Raw genomic sequence first — 23,172 nt, forward strand, 5'->3', positions numbered from 1 at the left:
CCATACACTCGCTGAGGTGTCATTCACTCATGGTACATCTAGGATATGGAACTGACCTGTTCTATCAGAGCAGGGATGCCGAGAGCCCGGTCCAGCTCTTCCAGGCCATCAAAATCTTTTAGCGCAGTGTACAATTGTGACATTAGTGCGCCCTCATCCACTGCACCGCCGTCACCCCCGCTGAGGCCCATATTACACAGCAGGTCCTCTTGAGGTGTTGAGTGCAGCGTTCTGAAGCACATTTGTACGCTTAGTATAAATTTTCAGTCTGTCACTTATTATATCTTATATTTAAAATCTCTACCTGTTCTGGTTCACAAACGCTGTCTGGTCAATTGGCATCATGCTGTCTGGCCAGGGCGCCGTCTGGTTGGGAGGAGCCTGCTGCTGGGAGAAATGGCCCACCATACTGATATCCATGTCAGCTTGGGCTAGATAGAGAAAAAACAGACATTTATTCTCGAATGTGTCGATTTGTTTTTACTGCTCAAGAAGCGAGCTAGCCTTATCTGACTATCGTGAACATTGTGTACTATGCTGCACCTTGCCACTAGATGGCCCTCTTAACCTTAAATCTGAGCAATGTCTTTAATGGGTGTGGGTGAGTGAAGGGCTTTTCAGATGTGCTTTCATATGTGTTGAAATGTTGGAGCACTTGCTGAATGAATACAGACTGAAGTTCAAAAGGGCCACTTTTGAAATGTACTGCTTAGACACACAGACTGCCTTTTTATTTTTTCTATTTGAAGCCAAAAACAGCCTTACTGTTGGGCATCATCGATGACTGCAACATTTGCCTGGGCCCTGTTTGGCTGTTGGGCCTCATAGGAGCACCGGTGGGGCCCATCCTGCCCTGCAAGGCTCCCTGCTGTCCGGGGGTCCCAAGGGGCGGAGCTGAGGCTGAGCCCGCCCAGCCTTCCTGCTGCTGCATGCCCGGCCGAGGGCCGTTTCGACCCATAAGACCTGGATGGAGACGAGACAGAGGGTGAGTGGATATCTTTGAACACATGACGCAAAATGTTGCAAAAAAAATAGCGACATATGGTTTAGTTTCCTCTCAAAGGAAAAGAGTGACGAGTGTGCAAATGTGCAACTAATACTAAAAGAGGACTGCCAATTATATTTAACCTCGTATAGAAAAATCCAATTAAAAACTATAGCACTTCATTAATTAGATTTATAATTGAATTCCACCACAGACAGGCGCTATGTCAGGAGAAGCGCTTCTCCCGACAATACGAAGCGTAAACACACCTGTGCCCACCAGGTTGGCCTGGTTAGCCATCATGCCGTGACCTCCCCCCATGCCTTGCTGCGACTGCTGCTGCTGTACCAGAGCGTACGGGCTTGTGGTCCTTATTGGGTACTGTGGCGACGCGTTCATGTCCAGAGAAACGCTCCTTACAGGCACAACCCTGCCTGGTTGCCCCGGTCGGACACCGCCAAAATCTAAAGGCAGACAAGTGAAGGAAGTACTTGATTATTATTAAACTGCAACGCGCACAATAAATAACGAAACGTGGAACTCACTAGTTGGACCCATGCTGCCGCCAACATTCCGGTGCTGCTGTTGTGCTGTGACTGCCGGGTTGTTCTCGGACATCTGCAGGATGTCATTGATGATGTTTTGTTTGTCCATGGGGCTGGGCAGCGACACGGGCCGTGGCTCACCGAAGAGCTGCGGCTGGGCATTGTGTAGGTCATTCAAGATGTCATCCAGCTCTGACGACTGTAGGGGGAGAGCAGACGGATTTGAGGAGGAGTTCTTATCTTAACAGCCTGAACAATGACAACAGATCAACTTTATTCATCTTCTGAAAAAGAGGAAATTAGTTTGCCTTAGCAAGGAACCTTAAAACATGCACACATAAAAATCAGTTAAAATTAAATAAAAAAAGCAGTGCAAGATGTATCTGCAAGCTACATGTGAGTTATAAAGTCTGATAACAGGTTGGGACTGAGCGCGTGCAATGGATTCTTGGCCACACAGACTCTGGACAAATGAGGAGCTTGTCCATACACTTGGACAATCGGGATAGCCGTCTTAACAAAGGTCTGTTTTAAGGCCAGTGATGTTGCAAGGTACGCATCCTGCATCCCTAAAACATAATTTTCTGAAAGGACGCAGTCAAGTCACTTTCCACTCACCTTAATTTTCCCATGTAGGGACGCAATGCGGTCGACAAAAATCAGGCGTAAAGTTTGTCACTGACAAATTCTTCTGCCGATGATAGTCGGTTCAATAACAAAACACCTTAAAAGGGGACCTATTATTCTGTTTTGCGTACCTGTTGCTCCTTATTTTTGTGTATTTGGAATCTGCGTAAGTACTGAGGATTAGAAATAAAACCACAGAGGCAGAGCAAAAATATTCATAAAACAATCTTGTCATCATTTATACTTTCCCCAAACGAGCCCTTTGGAATCGGCCCCATTTGTGACATTTTTTTCCAGTTGTCACATCAACAGATATCTCCATATAGGGTAGAAATTTACCCGAAAGTCTTGCTATGTAGTACGACGTTGTAGTCATTAAGTTCCTTCTTTTTTTGTATTGGGGCAGACTGGCTCGTACATGCAGATGCATCCTCCCTTGTTGCCATTTATACTACAAAGTAGTGGATAGTTTGAACTTTCAACCGTAGGTAAACTCCATATGGAAGTACTAAGAACTACAACATGGCTTACAGGGAGAAGACACAGTCAAAGTGGAGGCACGTGAATAAGACCACCCACGGCAGAGTGCGGTTTGAAGATGGTCTGTAAAACATAATCTATGCAACATTTTGACCAAATAACCACTATTACATGATATGTAGACCACAAGGAAGTGTTTTACATGTAGAAAAAAATCATAGACCGTTTAAGGGACAATGTTAATATCCAAATACATGGCAATATACCATTGATATAACTTTCTAAACACCACATCATTACACTGTGCTGTTTCAAGCTTCTGTGCATCTGCTCACCACAGACGTGATCACCTGTACACAGTATCACAACATTCTAGTGAAGCTGCTACTAATACAACTAGCCAGTTACCACAGATTTCATTTATACAATAACCAATACAAATTTCATTATAAATAAACCCACGTTTCAACTGCTTAACGCTGTGCTCTTTCGTGTTGATAGTATTTTAATGTTTAGGGGACATGCTGGAATAATATTAAAAAAAAACACTGCAGTGACGGTGATGAAAAAAAATGTAAATGGTGGTTGACATTTTGTGATGCACAGAAGCCATCTGTGAAAATGTTGAATTCTAGGTTTTATTTTAGATATTTTAATATAAATTAACATATACGTTAATTAAAACCAGCACCATATCATACCTTCATCATAGGAGTTTAACGCTACATTTTTTTGTTTTTTTGGAGGGTAAAAAAAGTGTCTTGTTTTGTTATTGCCTGTATTTTTTCCTAATATCAAATTAATTAATGAAATTATTATTTTTATTGCCTGTATTATTTTTTTCCCCAATATCAAATAATAAATGAAAATATATGTATATATAAAAAGAAACAAAGTAAGATACTAAATTTTATTTTTTAATTGGAGGACCTATTGACTGTCCCAGCGACACACTCCAATCATTAGCTGTGGGTCCCGGGGACACACTACATTAAAGAAATATCAACATCACAGAGGGCCACACATTTTCCCGACAGTACTGCAGAAGCAGCCCACAAAGAGTGAAGCCCTGAACAACTTCACAAAACCAACACTTCCTGCGCTGTGATTTCACACAAAAACCAACAATGCTGAGGATTGGGGGAACTTGAGGTAAATAAGTTGCAATAGCGATAACAAGCCACCAGAAGGCAGTAAACCAGGATTCACTCAAGATCACAGTACAGTACAAGAAAACAGCTGTTTTAACTGCATACTTTTTTCAAGATGAAGGGGCAATTGTGCCTAAAGTGTGCAAGGCTGAAAAAACCCTAGAAATAAAAGAAGCTGGGGCTATATCTGCAAGTACACAATTTATTTGTGCTATGGTGTTTATTCGCACTTGACCATAAACAGCAGAACGGGGAATGCAGCACAAAGCCAATCACTCTGGGAGGATATATGGGAGTGCTTCGGAGAGTGGCAGGGCGGGGGGGTGGGGGGTAGGTGGTGAGACAAGAGAAAAGCCCTAATGAGGTCAGGAATGATGTAATGCTCCTGTACACTCTCACTTTGCTCCCTTCCTCCTCTTCTCCGTTTCTCTTCCCCTCCCACTTTCTGTTCTCTCGGCCACTCCGCTTTGCTTTTTTTTACCCTTAATGGCTCCTCTTTCTATAAATCTCTCCGCTTTCCATGCATGTAACGCGATCCGCATCCGGTGTGTCAGGAACGAGCTCGAAGAGCTGCCCAAAGTTGACGAGTTAATGATGAGGTTAGGCGGGTAAAAAAAAATCTATTAATTCCCGCCTTTTTGTTTTGACGCCAATGTGGCATTGTGGGTGTGACACAGAAGCGCAGAGTCCACTGGGCCATTCCGACAGTCTCTTTTGCAATGACGAGTGAACTCTGCTCTGATTTCACATGTAGCCCTGCTCCTGCATCAATAATTCAGCCCTCAAACAATCATGAGCATTATAGCAAGGTGAGGCAGAGCGAGAGAGAAAAAGAGCAGTGGGTGAGTTGGAGAGAGGGAGGAGTGGACTTTTTAACAAGTACAGTCATCGCTCACACATGGCTGAGCAGCCATACACCAGCACCCCACTTGCAAACATGTAACTAACAACGTCGTAGCTGCGTCTGGAGGAGACGGGGAAGGAGCCAGGATTTCAACGTTCAGCACATCAAATCGTGTCCCTGCTCTCCTATTTCCAAGTCGCTCCAATGCTGGCTCTCTGAACACGACGCCTCCCTCTCTCGCTGCTATCTCCATGGCAGCGTAGAGGACACGCAGGAGCATATGGCTCATCATTTTCACTCTGCCTGGCGAGGCTGGGCTCTCCTGGGGGTATCTACACCTTCCTCATCTCTGCCTCTTTGTTCGCTTCTACAGTGGTACCTTTTTCCTTTTTACATTGTGCTCGAGCCAAGCATATAATGTACATTAGGAGTATAGCTTGTAAAAAGGAGCGTGTCAGAGCTGCTTCCTGGTTTGCTTTGGTGAGCATTTGTGAAAGATCAATCCCTGCACATTAGATGACCTGATTTCTAGACCCTCCTCCACACCGCATGGATGTGCACTGCCGCTTTATGACTGCCTGAACAAGCAAGTTCAAACTGTATGTGACTTGGAGTGCGTTCGTTTTTTCTGTCGGAATCTGTGGCTAAATTGAAATTTCAGCAACACTCTCCCTGTTCACTCCAGATTCCTATCTCTCCTTCCCGCACTTTCCAATCCTTTCTTTCAGCGCCAGCCACGACCCGAGCTCGAGGCCAAACCTGCAGATTCCAGCCAAACGCAGGCGGGATCAAATAGCTGGAGAGCCACAGGGGCTCCTTCCAAATGTCACAGTTGTTTGAAGATGGAAGACAGCATCCCTTTGGCCCACGCTGCCAACCCACAAGCAGTGATGAAGTTAGTCACGATATCACTTTTGGTTGATTTGGAGACACCTGTAGTTAAAAAACAGACCACTGCCAGAATTGTCAAGCGGCTACAGAAAAGTGTTTTCATTTCAGTGGAGTAGCCAGGCGATAACTGGCCGTCTTCCATCGTACTGCGGGCCAGCGTGGTCTGATTGCATGCAGCACACGGCGTTGGAGCAGGCATTTTCTTTCTCGCTGAGAAGTCCAAATTGGCACTTGTCGCCAGCAGCTAATTAGTAGTGGCTGCTGCTACTTCCAGTTACATTGCAGACTGCAATATTTTCTGCCTTTTTTTTTGCAAACAATGAGGGGCATCCAAAATGTGGATCAAGAGCTCATTTAAAAAAATGTTTTAGGCCTTACTAGTGAGTAATTTGCGTTAGGAGCTGTCTCTCAGATTTTCGTTATGCTTTTTCATGAGTTCCGAACATTTTCACCAGCGGTTGATGTACTATTTGTGACAGGGCTGTGCTGTTTGAGTAATAAAGAGTGGATATATTGTTAGGCGTTGCTGTTCCTGCTTCGTCTTCACAAGAAACTAACAGTTGATGAGACTTGAGTGCCACTCGGAGATCGACACAATCCTGCCCTCCAACCACCGGAAAAGAGAAATTTAGTGCAAAGGAGGAGAATTGGAAGACCAAAAATACGGCCAACCTATTAGCAGCCTCCTTGGCATGTGGACAAAAACGTCCAAACTTTTATCCATAAAAATATTGAAAAGCTGCAGATGCTGTGTTTGACATTTTTTCAAACTGGATGGTAGACATATCTCTTGTTTGTCAACTGACTTTTCTGGGCCATCACTCAAATATGTTTGTGTGCAACATAATTGTCCTAGTTCCTCACAGACAGCGTTGCCAGATGTCACGGGAGAAACACACAACAAGCTCTATGAAAAACAAGTTGCTTATAATAAACAAACTTGCCTGGACAGAAAAACAACTTCAACATGATATCATAATTGCCCAGTACTCAAAGTAAATGCTTAACAATGTTATTAGATTATTTCCCCTAAAGACGGGGGTCACCCACATCTGCGGTCCTCTCCAAGGTTTCTCATAGTCTTTCACAATGACATCCCACAGGGTTGTGAGTTTTTCCTTGGATCTGAACCGAGGATTTCATTGTGGCTTGTGCAGCCCTTTGAGACACATGTGATTTAGGGCTTTATAAATAAACATTGATTGATTGATCGATCGAGATAAACTGACTGTAGGTAGTGTGGTTGTTTGTTGTACATTCGACTGTATCGTTTCTCAAACATTTTTTCTTGTTTAAAACTTTGTTTTTCTTTTTAAAATGCGTAGTGAATGTTATTATTTTTGTATTTATAAGGGTCAAGCACAGATTAAACAGATTTCAATTAATTTCAATGAGCAGGTGTGCTGAGAGACACAAGTGTTTTAAGTTTAGGGCTTGGTCATGGAGGTACCACTGTACTCTGAAATTAAACAAAAAAACAACAACAATGATGACAAAAAAGGAAGAAAAGGCAGATTTTAATGTAAAAAAAAGTTTAACGGCAGAATATTTATGAACATATATAAGATGGATTGGTTTTAACCTGTTCACAGAATGAAAACACTGCAGTGTTTCATGTATTGCGTAAATAGTTTCGTGCATTGTTAGCATTAGTTTTTTGTGTAGGCTTGATTATTGGTTATGTACCGCTGTCATATTTTTGTGTTTGCACTGTGATTGTGGTTTGTTCTTTCTGGTGACCCTGCCCTCGGACAATCATTGTTTGAGATATTTTTAAATGTCTTATTGCTTGAGAAGTTAAAGAGCATCTTCCTCAAGCAAGGCTGCCCATCTTTTGTTTGTTCAAGATATGACACAATATCAAAATGGTCCCCACATTCTTGAATTTTCAGGATGTGAAAAAAATTTTGGGATAGCCCTGCTGTAACGCGTTTTGGGTGGAAGTATTCTATGTGGATGTGGAGAAACCAACCCACAAGAAAAGGAAGTGATACCTGTTGACATTTTTGCAGCAATTGCAATAATTAAAAAAACAACAAAGCAATAATTAAAAAACAACAACAACTGACCTGCTCAGCTTGGTCGTATCCGATATCTTGTTTCTCTGTTTTGACAAGCGGATGTTTGCCTCCTTCTACCTTCACCTCCCCTGGCTCGAGCTTAGGAACCTTGTCCTTCAGCGCTGTGTCATCCTTATCCAGCAGATAACGGAGCAGAGCGTTGTCCTTCTTCTTGGGGCTGAGGGGTTCCTGCTTTGGGGTGACGTCGCCCCCAGAGGCACCCTGGCCTTGCTCCTGGCCTAGCTCCTTACCCGTGGCCTCGGCGGTGAGCTTGGCCAGGTCCACGGGAGACGTGCTGTTCTGCAGGAGCTGGTGGAGGATCTTGTGTTTTTCTTTAAGGGAGGTGGCGTGAGTACTTACTCCAGAATGGCCACCCCGGACCACAGTCCCAGCCTGGTCCTTACCGTCGCATCCAGCATTAGGAGACAGGGGGGTCTCCAGAGGCTCTGGTTTGGTAGTGAGCAGTTGTAGTAACTTAGTGTGGCCCTTATTGTCATGAAGATGACTGTGAGGGTCATGGCCCTCAAGTGGCCCCTCCCTCTCGTCTTTAGGGTCAGTAATGTTGCTCTCTGTCTGACCTGGGGTGTGCCCCCCCTGATCCACTTCAATGTGAGGGCCAAACGAGTCTGTGGCCCCTGCGCCGAGTTTTGACATGAGATGAGTGTTTACACCTGATCCTGGTGTGACGCTGGCTGGAGAGCCTATCCTCCGATCGGGAGACCCTAGTGTGTGTGCGTGAGGCGGCCCGTGCCCGTGCCCTACACCGTGACACTCGCTTAGGACCTGCAAAGCTGACAGGGAACTGCTGGTGTAGCTGTTGGCATGGCTGCCTGTTGTGCTACCACCTGCACCACCGGGCCCTCCCCCGCACATCCCCACTGGGGAGGGGGAGTGAAGGCCTCCTGCTACACGCGGGCTGCCCGCTCCGCCAGGACTCCCACGGTGCCTGGGGGAGAGCATCGAGTTCTGCTGAGGCGCGTGGGGTCCACCGGCTGGGCTGGGGCTGGCACGAGAGGGACTGTTCATTCGCCAGTTCTGGCCCTGCTGGGGAGGCTGCATTCCTCCAGTGTGGCTGTGTGGTTGGGGGCAGCCTTGACGGTAGACCTGCATGTGTCCCCCCCCCATGGTTGCTGGTTCTCGGGGGCCAGTAGGGCCCGGAGGAGAGAAAGGCGTGCTGTTGCTGATAGTCGTGTCTTGGCCCTGAGGTCCTGAGCCTGGCAAACTTCCCGGTGTCGGTGGAGTCATGGAGGGAGTGGAGGAGTTCATTGGCTTGGGAGCCATCCCTGTGGCCTGAGCGCCAGGACCCATGTCCTGGCCCATCCCGCATACTGTCTGCTCCCTGGAGTTAACACAAACACTTTTTATGAGCTGAAAGAACAAGGTTTTTGATTGTACTTCCCAATTGGTCAGCGTGACATTTATACAAGGATTAACTGCACTGCTAAATCTATCAGTAACATAAATTCACATTATTCTATCATCAAGGACCAATATTAATGCAGTGCATTGCGTTAAAATATGCCAGGAAGTTTTTGCTCACTGTCTGACACACAGCAAGGCATACCTCTGTAGAATGTGCAGAGACATGTAGAGCTGAGGCTCGTTGGTGGCATGCGAGCGCACCAATTTGCTCTTCGTGTGGGCTGACACGATGGTTCCATCCGAGAGGGAAAAGCGGTAGATGGGACTGAATGCCTGGCCATGGCGTAGAACTAAAAACAGGAGTGCAAATAACTATTACAGGTAAAAAACAAACAAACAAAAAACAAGCCACTGGAGATAGTTGTAAGGTTTACCTTCTTGCTGATGGCGTTTGGCAAAGGACATTTCCCCGTCATTCTGGAGGTGGAAGCGCTGGATGCAGCGGCGCACCAGGTCCTCCCATCCCGGCTTCATGGAGGCCCGCAGCAGACTGGTATCCAGCGACGTTATCTTGCCTTTAAACAGCAAACAGAGGAGGGGATTAGGGAAGCTTTCTATGCAGATCCCCACCTGTTGCACTTAAATTGAAAATTGACAATGTCGTTGTCCACTCCACCTGGAGACATTAGATCAGATAAAGTAAAGCAAACACGTTTTTTTCTGGAGTGTTTGTGCATGTTTAAGAGGAAGACCAGCTCTGAGGGAACACTCTAACCCCAACAGTTAAGACGAATAATTGTCACACAAGACTTTAATGTGTTGAATCCTAAGGGCTGTTCTCCAAAGCGGAAATCATCATACTGGCGTGTGGTGATTTATGAGCTGGTTACAACTATGTTATTATTATTATTCCTTCAAATGCATCAAAGTCAAAGAGGTATGGGAATGAATACAACCTTCAGACAGACAGGACATTACATACCTGCACAATTTTTTAAACAAAAAAGTTATGTTCTATCTATGGTCATACCAAAAAAATATTGATTTACAGATCCAGTTCATAGTATTTGTGGTGGCCTGCCATTGTTAAATTTGGACCGAAATAAATATATTTGACACTACTGTATCTGTAAAAAATTTATGCAAAGACTAATTTCGAAATGTTTGACATTAAAAGCGTTTCTTCCATTTATGCTTTTGTTCGGTGAAGTGTTTTCTAAGACAGGGCTGTAAAACTTGTTTTCATTGAGGGGCCACTTGTAATAGTGAATATATATATATTTATAAATAATCACCTCATTAACTGAAGCAGTTCATTGCCACATCGTAATTTTAAGTTTGTGCCTTCACCCTATCACCGATATTTCCATCCATCCATTTACTACCGCTTAGTCCCTTTGGGGTCGTGGAGTGCGCTGGTGCCTATTTCAGCTACAATCGGGCGGAAGGCGGGGTACACCCTGGACAAGTCGCTACCTCATCGCAGGGCCAACATAGATAGACAACATTCACACACAAGGGCCAATTTAGTGTTGCCAATCAACTTATCCTTCGTTTTACAATTTTTGAAAGCATATTCTACATATTTTTGGCTTAAAGCAGTGGCCCCCAACCTTTTTGTAGCTGCAGACCGGTCAACGCTTGATAATTTGTCCCTCAGCCCGGCGGGGTGTGTGTGTGTGTGTGTGTGTGGGGGGGGGGTTCTTTTTTTTTCTTTGTCATGAAAAAGGGAGGTTTTTTGGGCTGATGCACTAATTGTAAGTGTATCTTGTGTTTTTGTGTTGATTTAATAATAATAAAAAAAAATAAAATAAAAAAAATACACAATTTTTTTAAAAATAAAAATTAATAAAAAATTATTCTGCGGCCCGGTACCAATCGAGCGGGCCGCGGCCCGGTGGTTGGGGACCACTGGCTTAAACTATGTTTTTTTTTAGCATAAAATGGCTAAACTAACCTAAAAATATCAATACTACAGTAGTATTGCCCACCAGGAGACCAGTTCAGTTTATTTATTTATATGGCACAATTAGAAACAACCCCAGTTGGCCAAAGTGTTGTACAGAAATAAGAAACAATTTGAAACAAAAAAAGGGAATAAATGTCACATTTACATTGTAACACCTGAAAAGGACAAGCGGTTGTAAACGGATGGATGGAATAGTAAACTATACCTTAAAAGAAGTGCAGAATATATCGCCTAAAATACCAAAATGCAATAAATAAATAAAAAATATAAAACTAGAAATAAAAACAACCAAGATATCCTGCCTCACTGGATTTGAACGACAGGGAGTAAAAGCATGTTTTTAACCTACATTTAAATTGGCTAAGAGACTGGGAAGGTTGTGCTACAGTCTGGGCCCTGCCACTGAGAAGGCTCTATCTCCTCTGGTTTTGAGTCAGCCAGGAGGAGCTGGTCTGAAGACCTGAAGGTCCTGCTGGGAGAATAAGGCTGCAGCAGCTCAATAAGATAGAGTGGGGCTACGTAGTGTAGGTATTTAAAAAAACAAAAGGTACCATTTTAAAATGAACTCTAAAAGTAAGTGGGAGCTTATGAAGGGAGGCCCGGACAGGGGTAATGTGCTCACGTCATTTGGTTTTGGTTAAAAACGAGCAGCAGAATTCTGCAAGTGGTGCAGCTGCTGGAGAGAGCCCTGGTCCAGGCCTACATACAAAGAATTACAGTAATCCAGGCGTGACGTCACAAATGCATGGATAGCTCTTTCAAAGTCAGCCTGTGGAAGATACTGTCGTGTTTTTGCAAGGAGTCGTAGCTGAGAGAAGCTAAATTTAATGACAGAGCTAATTTGTTTGTCCAGCTTAAACAAGCTGTCAAAAATAACTGTCAGGCTCCTTGCTGATGTGTGGCAATATGAGGACAGAGGACCAATAGCATGGTCATGTCCTTGCAGCGGGTTTGTTTGACCAAATACGACAATTTCTGTTTAACTTTTGTTTAAGTATAAAAATTTGGCCTCCAAACCATTCCTAAACATCATACAAACAGTTCTGTAGAGTATTCATGGCAGCCTGGGTATTGCTTATTGTTGCAGGCAGGCAGATATATTTTAAATATCATCTACGAAACAGTGAAAAGAGACTTTGATGATTTTTAAAAACACACCAGGGGAAGCATTTATAAAGAAATGAGGACAGGTGCCAAATTGAACTTTGCGGTACACCATACTTAAGGGCAGACTCAGAGGAGGAGTATTGGCCTAGGTTTACAGAAAAACTCCGGCTGGTCAAAAATCAAAAACCAATCAAGGCACGCTGTTCAGTATTGTGGCCACTGACTGGCTCAGTCTGAGGCAGCACTACAATATTGGAATAAATCAGTGATTCTCAATTATTTTCTGTTACACCTCCCCCATCTGGCCCCCACCGAAAAACCAACCATGTCAAACTTTGCACGCTCACTACCATTTAATTGGCACCAAATATATTTTCTGGCGTTGTTTACATTAATATTCTCTTAAATGCATGTAGGATGCAGACATTTAGTTTATTGCATGAGATAACAGAATAATAAGATTGTATTGATGTGTTACGTGTCGCGTTATACAAATTATACTGTACGTTGACGTCATTGCAACCCAGCACCACAGATAGATTGCAGTCCTGCGGGAAACACTGACTATGTTTATTATTGTGGGACTTTTAGATTTCAGGAACCTATATATGTGAGAAAAATATATCAGAAATGGCCATCACCATTGTAAACTTCAAGTGTCAGTCTTTAGAATAAACTTAACAATGTCTTGGGCAGTTTTGGTACCTTGCAGGTCTTGCCGTGTTGTGAAGCTCTCGTGTGTAGAAAGCGCGGGCCTCTCCTTCATGGGGACCCTGCGAGCCACGCAGATTAGGCACGACTGGAAGTCTAAAGTAAGCAACGGAGAGAAGAAATTGATGTGCACAGGACAGATATAGTCAGGGCGAAAGGGGGTGAGGGGGATGGCAGTGATAGAGGGGACAAGTGAAAAGATAATGAAATGCATGTTATTCCCAGGCAGAATAATTAATACAGTTATTAATGAGGAAAGGGAACACGGCACCCTTTCCTTGCCTTTCATGAGGAAGAGCATATATAGCTGGCAAGGGAAATGATCAAGTGTGACCTTTGAGTGGGTGTGAGACTGGTCTCAGCTACAGTAAGTACAGTGCCATCTCACTAATAAATCCCCTAGCCTCACATGAACAATGTTTCAAACATAAATGACCGAATCAAGTCTATTTCTGGTTCATCAAAAAGATCCACACCACATATCCCATTCTGACACGCAACATAGCCCCTTCGGGTGGTCTGGCACGTATACCAGTGAACACTCAGCACAACATTTAGCAACTATAACCAGAGATCCCGCCCACCTCCCCCACAGTGGCCCTAGTTTGCAAAAAAATATAAAATTCCAGCTGGCTTGCAAGCAACCACACAAACACAGCCAAGGAGTACCAAGGACAGGTTGAGACAAAGCTCCGAGTTTTCATCTGTTCTAATTTCACATTTGTAACTTAGCAGGAAGGAAGCTGCATGTCAAACGCGCAGAGCAAACAAAGTTAGGTTAGTTGCACAATATTGCAATTGCTTTGGGACAAAAATGCGCCAGCGCTTCGCAAAGTGCTGACTCAAGGGTTATTCAAAAAAAAAAAAAAAAAGTTGAATCTCAGGTTGTTGTGTACAGCCGTAAAACTGTCCATAAAGCAGTAAGTGCATTTGACATTAACAGTTTGAACATGTGAGTTAGAAGGAAGAGTTGCTGTAAAACGTGTTTAGTAATGCAGTGTCAAACACGTATCTAAGAATGTAGATCATGGGAGATGTGAGTAGTGGCTGCCCCGCCTCTTTTCTTTGATGTGCCGGTTCACATGTAGTAATTGCACTTTAAGTGACGACGGCACAAATTCCTCCCGAGTTCAGCGCTAAGCTACAATAGATTTTATATTTGTACAAACTACGGCTGTCAACTGCATTTTGTCAGTAGCTAACTCCTAATTGATCGCAAATGAATTGTTTTAATCTTCAATAGGTGTATTTTAAACAGATAATTTCCTAGTTTTTAATACTATCGACGTGGGATTAAACAATTTGTTTGCTTTATGCAAATGTTGAGTAACAGCTAAATATTATCTATCCCTTGCTGCTGCGTTCATAAAAAAAATACTGCCTTTAACTGGTTATTGGGATCTAACTATATGAACATTTTAGATCGCAGTTATTGAGCGCAGAACTATCATTGTATTGTTATGTCTATTGTGTTATGGGTATTGTGTTGTGTGCTTTTGATTTAGTCCATTGTTGATTTGTGTTTCCTATGCTTCACCAATAGCAGCGTTGGAAAAGGCGTTAATGTCTCTTGTTTTTATGTAGGCATTTAAGCTAACGTCAGTCAGTCCGTGAGTTTATCGAAGTGCAGCTATCAATTCCGGTTTTTAGATCATTCAAGATTAAAATGAAATACAAACCATCATGAGTTTTTCCGCGGTTATCTTTAATATCGTTTGTTGTTATATCACTACTTGTTGTTTTTGCGTTAACTTAACTTGACAGCTGTAGTATACATTTATAATTCATGCAACAATTTTTATATCTCCACTTTTAGTTAGTTCTTGCTAGGTTCCTTTTTGAGCATCAGTAACAAGCTCTCTTTTTCCATACCATCTCCTTCTTCTTTAATGGACTTGGGCTCGGAAACAGCGAAGCACTGCATGGTCTCGTATTTCTGCTGCTGTTGCTCGTGCTCGCGCTGCTCGTCCTGACTCTCGCTGTGGGGGTTCACCAGCATGCGGCAGTTGAAGGTGTGACTGTTCCTCCTCGGACCCTCGCTGGACCATGGGACGCCGTTTACTATAGGGAAAGCAAAAGGACATGTTTAGGTTCCATGATGCAACATGTTTTGCTCTAAGCAGTTCTTAATTTGTCGTTGTTTTAACCCCTTTACTAAAAAGAACAAATAGAGGAAAGGGAAAAGTTACGAAAAACACTTAAGGCAGGGCAATTTAACCAAATTGATCCAAGGGCAATTTTTTAAGACATCCTTCACTGGGTATTTTGCAAAATTCTATATGTGATAGGAGCACTGTGCTATTTTTGGTAACCTTCTAAATAAGTAATCGTAAAAGATATGATTCTGATCTTATTTATTAAAATACCTGGCAGTCAAATATCCTCTATATAACAAACGCTGCTTTTTTTAAGAATCCATTGTAAAAATGTTAGGCAAAGATCTTCTAATATCGTATTTGTATGACACACATATAAAAGGGACATGGGCTCTTGTCATGTGGAGCAGTGTTTTTCAACCACTGTGCCGCGGCACACTAGTGTGCCGTGAGCGATTATCTAATTTCACCTATTTGGGTTAAAAATATTTTTTTGCAAACCAGTAATTATAGTCTGCAAATGATTTGTTGTTGTTGAGTGTCTGTGCTGTCTACAGCTCTGCAGAGTAACCTTGTAATATTCTTCCATATCAGTAGGTGGCAGCCGGTAGCCAATTGCTTTGTAGATGTTGGAAACAGCGGGAGGCAATGTGCAGGTAAAAAGGTGTCTTTTGCTTAAACCAAAAATAAACAAAAAGGTGAGTGCCCCTCAGAAAAGGCATTGAAGCTTAGGTATGGCTATGCAGACCGAAACTAAAACTGAACTGGCTACGAAGTAAACAAAAACAGAATGCTGGACGACAGCAAAGACTTACTGTGGAGAAAAGACGCTGTCCACAATGTACATCCAAACATGACATGACAATCAACAATGTCCCCACTAAGAAGGATAAAAACAACTGAAACATTCTTGATTGCTAAAACAAAGTATCTGCAGGGAATATTAAAAGGAAGACATGAAACTGATACAGGAAAACACCAAAAAAAGAGAAAAAGCCACCAAAATAGGAGCGCATGACAAGAACTAAAACACTACACACAAGAAAACTCAAAATAGGTCAGGGCGTGATGTGACAGGTCGTGACAGTACACCTACTTTGAGACAAGAGCTATATCGATGCATGGTTGGTCATGGTTTAAAGTCATATCCAACAAATGTGACAACAACTTTTTACGATCAATTGAGTTTTGTTTTTTAAGTATTTCTGCTGGTGGTGTTCGTCCGGATTTTTTCAACTCTAAAAATGTGCCTTGGCTTAAAAAGGTTGAAAAACACTGATGTAGAGGATCTTTTGACAACCATGTTTGCAATAGATCCTTGAAAACTCTGTAGCGGTCATTGACAGGCTTTTTTTCAGTAAATCTTTAAAAACAGCAAATATCCTGCATATGACTGAAGCGCTGTGCTTTTTTAGGGGGGTGAATTTGCTGCAAAAATGCTGGTCAAAGACCCTCTTTATGACAGGAGTGCTTTGCTGTTTTTACGAATCTGTAAATACACCAGTCAACCATCCTCTATATGAAAGGAGTGCTTTGTAGTTTTAAAGGATGTAAAATAAAAATGTCAGTCAAAGATCCTGAATAGGACGAGACCATTCCGCTCTTTTTAACAATCTATTGCAAAACTGCTAGTCAAATCCTGACACTATAGCACTGGGCTGTTGTTTGGTTGTCTGCTGCCAAAGTAATCACAGATCCTCTTTGCAACATGATTGTTTGATTTGAGGCATGTACTGCAAAAAATCTAGTCAAAAATGCAAAAACAACAGTCAAGTATTCTGTATATGAGGGAAACATTGCTGTTTTTAAGGATTCATTGCAAAAATGCTAGTTGAAGAACTAACATTGACTAGGTAAATGCAGTATATGATCATACTATCTTTGATTACTATTTCTTGCAATAGACTTGAAAACACGAGAACACTCCCCTCATATAGTGGATCTTTAATTTGCCTTTGTAGCCTTTTAAGAGTACATCTTACACAAACAGCAAATATCTAATATAAGACTAGAACGCAGCTCTGTTTTTTGTAATATGCTGCAGAGGTTTTTGTCAAAGATCCTCTATATAAGATGATTATTTTGCTATATAAAAAAATAAATGCTGTTTTTAAGGATGTACTGCAAAATGGGAGTTAAATATCTTCTAGAAGCACAGGGTTTCTCAGACTAGTGTATTTGCAGTAAATACCTGTCATGTGATATATACTATTTTTGCAATAGATCCTGGAAACCAGAATAGCACTGCTCCCCTCATATTGTATAGTGGATTTTTGATTAGCATTTTCTATTTATTTTTGCAGTGAATATTTCAAAAAAGCAAATATCTCATACATGACAGAAGCGCTGAGCTGTTTTGTTTGGGAAGGTATTCGCTGCAAAAATTCTCATCAAAGACCCTTGTTATGACAGAAGTTCTTTGGTAGGAATCTACTTTTGAATACACTAGCTAACCATCCTTTAGATAAAAGGAGCACTCTGTTGTTTTAAAAGATCTATTGTAAATAGATCCTATATGAATGGAGAACTTTGCAGTTTTTAAGAATCTATTGTAAAATTGCTAGACAAAAATCCAAAACGTGACATGAGCACTGTGATGTTTTTTTTTGCATTTGTATTGCAAAAAATCTTGTCAAAGATGCAATCACAACAATCGAATATATTTTATGAGAATAAAACTGTAGCTTTTAGGAATCTATTGCAAAATTAGGAGTCAGATATAGATATCTTATAAAGGACTACCATTTTTGTAATAGATATTTCCAAACAGCATAGCGCTGGATCTTGGACTTGCCTCTTTACAGTCAATTTCCTGCAAAAAATGCTTATCGAAGACCCTCTTCATGACCAGAGTACTTTGCTGTTTTTAGGAATCTATAGTAAATACACCAGTCAACCATCCTCTTCAAAAAGGGTGCTCTGTAGTTTTAAAGCACTGGTCCTTAACCTTGTTGGAGGTATGAACCCCACCTGTTTCATATGCGCATTCACTGAACCGTTCTTGAGTGAAATTTTTTATTTTTTTTTTCAAATTCAAGACAAAGTTATGTTTTTTTACTGGTGCTCAAAATGTACCGTGCATGAACATCACATTGTTTAAAGAACAAAACCAACACAGTGCATGATCTCATGCACTGTGTTGGTTTACACACCTGAAAACCAGTTTGACTTCTGCTGTTGCCGTATCCATAATATGACGATAGGGAGAGGTTTTTATTTACACGGTAGGGTCGGATGTGTCTTGACATCCGCGGCGGAGGCTCCACCGAACCCGAGGCCGACTCACCGAACCCCTAGGGTTCGATCAAACCCAGGTTAAAAACCACTGATTAAAAGGGAACCAGAGCATACAATTCTTGTCAAAGATCCTAAATGACTGGAGCACCCTGCTGCTCTTAGGGATCTACCGCAAGAAACACTATTAAAATATCCTATATGCTATTTTTTGGAATCTGCTGAAAAAATATTAATTGATTCTTATATATTAACTATATTTATATAGTGTTTTTCTCTAGTGACTCAAAGCCCTTTACATGAAGAAACCCTTTATCTACATTTAAGGTACATTCACACCAGTGTGGGTGGAATTGTGAGCTAGGTGGGTTAAGTGTCTTGTCCAAGGATGGACACAATGGGAGTTACTAAGATGGCAGAAGCTGGATTCGAACCAGGAACCCCTCAGGTTTCTGGCCGGCCGCTCTACCATTTGAGCCATGCTGCCCTACTTTAGGATCCAAGGGCTGGGCCATAAAACAATATCAATATATATTGCGATAATCATCATGGATATAAATAAAATATGAGTTACCTAAAACATTTGATAATTTGTTTTGCTTTTATGTTGAAAGAAACCGAAAGTTGCGAAGCAAGGTTGGTTGCCTGAACAAAGCAACTCACTCTCTGGGAACAAAGCAATGCAGGAAGTGATCACGGACCAGGAGGAGTGACACGCTAACAACCAATCAGGTAATAGTATCAACTATCAATTTTGGTTGCGCCATCATGTTGTCCAGCGATTGATTCTTTGCATGGAGTGAGAAGAGAAACTAAAAATGAGTGCTGCAGAAAGCAAATAAACAGTCGATAAAACAAAAAAAGTCACCTCGCAGTATAGCAGCGTTTTGGATTTTTAAAAAACGGACCGTAGTCAGACCAATATGGTCCACCTTAGCCACGCTGATCCGAGCATGACCGCAACTTCCTGTCAGTAAACCTGCAAAAATAGTTTGTCAGCTTTCTCTATATTTACATTTTAAAATTGTTGCAATATTGTGTTAAACTTTATTAAGCATTTCTAACATATTCCTTATTTTGAAACATTAATGTAAAGAGGTGTTTGTTAAGTGTTTATGGATTTTAAAATGTTGTTTACATTGATTGCTTGTTGGTTGTGTTTACTTTACACTCTGCCTTGACAGTTGTATAGGGGATTATAATCAGAGGAAGTTTACATTTGAAATAAAAAGGTCCTTATTTTCAATGGGTCATAAAAAATATAATTAATTATTGATATCGACCGATATGAAATACTTATTTCATCGTGATATGGTTTTTAGCCATATAGCCCAGCCTGAGAAGATCTTTGATAGGAGCGCTTTGCTATTTTTAGCACTTTACAGCATAATCACCAGTCGAAGATTCTTCATATAAAAAGGAATGCCCTGTGGTTTTTAGTAATCTGCTAGAAAAATGTTTGTCTCTTGAAAGTTCTGAATTGATACCGTGGTCAGAAGTCATCATAAGGTTGAATTTGGCCGCTCAGTTACTGTCCCTGAAAACATTATTGCCAACCTTCCTTCCACTAACCCAAAACATTATTAAGTGCGCACAAACATACACATACACAAAAGAAAGACGCACACAACTCCTTTCACTCCAGCAAACTCCCATCCCACTCCATCTGGTTAGTGATCTCATTCGGTGCATTGATAATCTTCCAGAATCTGGGACACAGCCCTACTGATGGTTTCCTGGGTGCGCTGCTCTCCCGCCCAGATGGCTGGGCACTCAGACCTCAATCCTGATCACCGGGAGAGCGAAGAGAGGAGAAGAAAAAAGGGGGAAGGGAAATCTCTTGACATAGATTTTAAAACCACCTCTAGCGGTTGGTGCAGAAATGGTGTCAATTGTTGCTGAGGAAAGTTACAAAACAGGAACATGGTAAGCGAGCAAGAACATGACACCCTGAATGAAAAGACAGGAAAGGAGCCACGAGGCTGCTGATAGTGGAGGAAAGCATCCAGGAACCAGAAAACAATTAGACTTCCACCAACATGTGATGCCAAAGAAGGAAAAGTGTGTTGATAACCAGAAATACAAGTGACTGACACTGAAAACTTTTTACCCAGTAAATAGAAGCAACCAAAATCGTATATCAACTGACTCCACAAATTAGTTCTACCAATCAAATGGGTGTTATCCGTACATTAATAAATAGTTCTTTTTATTAGTCAAATTTTCTCCCCAAAAAGTTTTACTTGTGGTGGCCCTATATTTACTTGTGTCGCCACGAGTAAGGATTTTGGGGAAAAAACTAAAGAAAACAAAAAAAAAAAAAACTTTTATATTTTATATCTTGCAATACAGGAAGGTAATGCTTAATCTTTCGGGTGCTACATGCGAATCACGTCACACAAAACAATGTCTACGTCATGTATTTAAAAGTTAAAACTTTTAGATTTGAGCAAAAGGTGTCCGTAGCTCGGCAGCATAAACACACACACACGTGCATAGAGAGCAGCAGACTGGCCTCGTAGGACAAAGTTAGCAGTCAATTATTCCACAGAGATTGATGACTATATACTTGTAAGTAGAAATGTATCAATTTCGTTCCATTAAACATTTGTTGCAGTGCTAGCGGCATAAAAGTCTAACTTTATCCTATATGGTTGCAATTGTTTGTTTATACCAAACAGTATTGTTGATTTAACATGATTTCTAAACGTGCATTTCATACATTAATGTACTTTCCTTTTGTGCTTAGTTTTACTATCAAAATTATCAAACAACCTTAAGTTGGAAGTTTTTCATCTCCAATTTAAATAAGTGTTTACCCCTCTGCCAAACCAAATAAAAAACAGAGAGGTAAGAATAATATACATAAATAAACAAGATGTTTTACATTGTGGTAATAAATCTAGCAGCCAAAATTGAAATATACAGCAGAACGATATGTTGATGCTAATGTTTTATCTGTCTTCGAATTTGTCTTTAAATATATGTAAACCATTTTAAGTGATTTTAAAAATACATGCGTCTTATCCAGTTATGTAAATTTTATGGTGATGGCATCCTGACACCATCCACTCTCCGAATTTGAAATTCGGAAAAAAAATGTTAAATGATTTACCAGTCCAATAGAAGTGCGCATTGTAAAATTTTGCAACCATCATGAACATTAACCCTTTTTTTGGCAGAAAAAAGCATTTTCAGGAAGGCTAAGCAACCTTTCTAACTAATTACGCTGTATGTGGGGAACACTTCTTAGACCGGGATGAGGCGTGCAGCCTCTTAACCAGTCAAACCCTGTTTCGTCATGTAATGCAGGAGAAGCAATCATTTCAATTACACAAGGCGACTCGGGAAAGAATCTGGGTATTATCTTTGACCCAACTCTCTCGTTTGAGTCACACATTAAGAGTGTTACTAAAACGGCCTTCTTTCATCTCTGTAATATCACTAAAATTTGTTCCATTTTGTCCACCAGCGACGCTGAGATCATTATTCATGCATTTGTTACGTCTCGTCTCGATTACTGTAACGTATTATTTTTGAGCCTCCCTATGTCTAGCATTAAAAGATTATAGTTACTACAAAATGGGGTTGCTAGACTTTTGGCAAGAACAAGAATGTTTGATCATATTACGTCTATACCGGCTCATCTGCACTGGCTTCCTGTGCATTTAAGATGCGACTTTAAGGTTTTACTACTTATGTATAAAATACTACACAGTCTAGCTCCATCCTATCTTGCCGATTGTATTGTACCATACGTCCCGGCAAGAAATCTGTGTTCAAAGAACTCCGGCTTATTAGTGATTCACAGAGCCCCAAAAAAGTCTGCGGGGTGTAGAGCGTTTTCTATTCGGGCTCCAGTACTCTGGAATGCCCTACTGGTAACAGTTAGAGATTCTACCTCAGCAGAAGCATTTAAGTCCCCGATCTGCCGTCTCTTTTCTCCTGCGTGGAGAGGTTATTAGGTGACCACGGATGATGCTGTTAAAAGTCAGGACCCGGGGTGGACCACTCATCTGTGCATCAGTTGTTGACGTCTCTGCGCTGTTGACTTGTCTCCACTCAAGATGATACCCTGCTGGTCCCACTATGGCCTGGACTCTCACACTATTAACTAGATCCACTTGACGTCCATTGCACCGGTCGCCTAGGGGGGTCCCCTGCGGTCCCCTCCAAGTTTTTTTTTTGCCCTGATGTGGGATCTGAGCCGAAGAAGTCGTTGTGGCTTGTGCAGCCCGTTGAGACACTTGTGATTTAGGGCTATGTAAATACATTTTTATTGAGTGTTTGATTCATGTTTACAGTAACTGCAGCTTTTACAATGAGGCAGTGTTAGTTAGGACAAAAAATGCGTCATTCACTCAACATCATCGTACTCTGTGTGTGCTAATGCTTTTGGTAGTGAAATATAAATTTCGCAAGTTCTCCTGTTATTTTTCATAATTAACTCTCCAATTTAATTTCAATTTTATTTTATTTAGGATAGCTCCTTGAGATGCAACATCTCGTTTTCAAGGGACCCCCATGAAAACAATCAGCGCCGTGTGTCGTGTCATCAAACACGTTAATAACACTGGCAAATGATTTCCACTAATCGAAACACTGGGAAAAGGTTGCTGTTCAGCAAGAACCAGTTTTGGATTCCCGTCCCTAATCACCTGCACAGGTTTTTACCCTGATTGTTTGAGCATCAATTCACTTGACACACTATACTGTTAGATATATACTAAAATTAAGTTACGTCACAAAACCAGATTTTTTTTTACTTTTTTAAGTGAAAAGCATACCTCAGTTACGTGCCGAAGTGGGCATGACGCAACATGTTTGACAGAAAGAAGGGGTGAAACATACACGCTTAGAGAATTGACACCACGAGTGGCTCACCGAGGGATTTGGGCAGCAGGTTCTTGATGAACTCGGCGTGATCCCCCACATGCAACACGCTGTAGACGCTGGTGTTCATCAGCTCCTCCTGGTTGTAGTGCAGGTACTGGGTCACGTTCTCAGACACAAAAACGATGTTGCCCTCCATATTCACTACAAAAAAAAAGCCATCCAGGGCCTGCAGGAAAGAAAAAGACAATAAATGTATGACAAATCGAGGGGTGTC

General features: G+C 41.7%; 1 protein-coding gene across 4 annotated transcripts in view; it reads right to left on the reverse strand.

Annotated features, from left to right (window-relative positions):
• Nucleotides 1-23,172, reverse strand: part of ncoa2 (nuclear receptor coactivator 2) — a 137,476-nt gene that overhangs the window by 14,697 nt on the left and 99,607 nt on the right. For all 4 annotated transcript variants that reach the window (XM_061921866.1, XM_061921869.1, XM_061921867.1 and 1 more), the window contains exons 6-16: nucleotides 22,947-23,124; nucleotides 14,605-14,793; nucleotides 12,727-12,828; nucleotides 9,380-9,520; nucleotides 9,148-9,295; nucleotides 7,593-8,922; nucleotides 1,531-1,729; nucleotides 1,255-1,449; nucleotides 766-963; nucleotides 305-431; nucleotides 57-231 (exon numbers count right to left, since the gene is read on the reverse strand). In XM_061921866.1, coding sequence (XP_061777850.1) covers nucleotides 57-231; nucleotides 305-431; nucleotides 766-963; nucleotides 1,255-1,449; nucleotides 1,531-1,729; nucleotides 7,593-8,922; nucleotides 9,148-9,295; nucleotides 9,380-9,520; nucleotides 12,727-12,828; nucleotides 14,605-14,793; nucleotides 22,947-23,124 — 2,982 coding nt within the window. The remainder of the gene's footprint in view (nucleotides 1-56; nucleotides 232-304; nucleotides 432-765; nucleotides 964-1,254; nucleotides 1,450-1,530; nucleotides 1,730-7,592; nucleotides 8,923-9,147; nucleotides 9,296-9,379; nucleotides 9,521-12,726; nucleotides 12,829-14,604; nucleotides 14,794-22,946; nucleotides 23,125-23,172) is intronic.

The sequence above is a fragment of the Nerophis ophidion genome, linkage group LG15 (genome assembly GCF_033978795.1).
Source record: "Nerophis ophidion isolate RoL-2023_Sa linkage group LG15, RoL_Noph_v1.0, whole genome shotgun sequence".
NCBI lineage: Eukaryota > Metazoa > Chordata > Actinopteri > Syngnathiformes > Syngnathidae > Nerophis > Nerophis ophidion.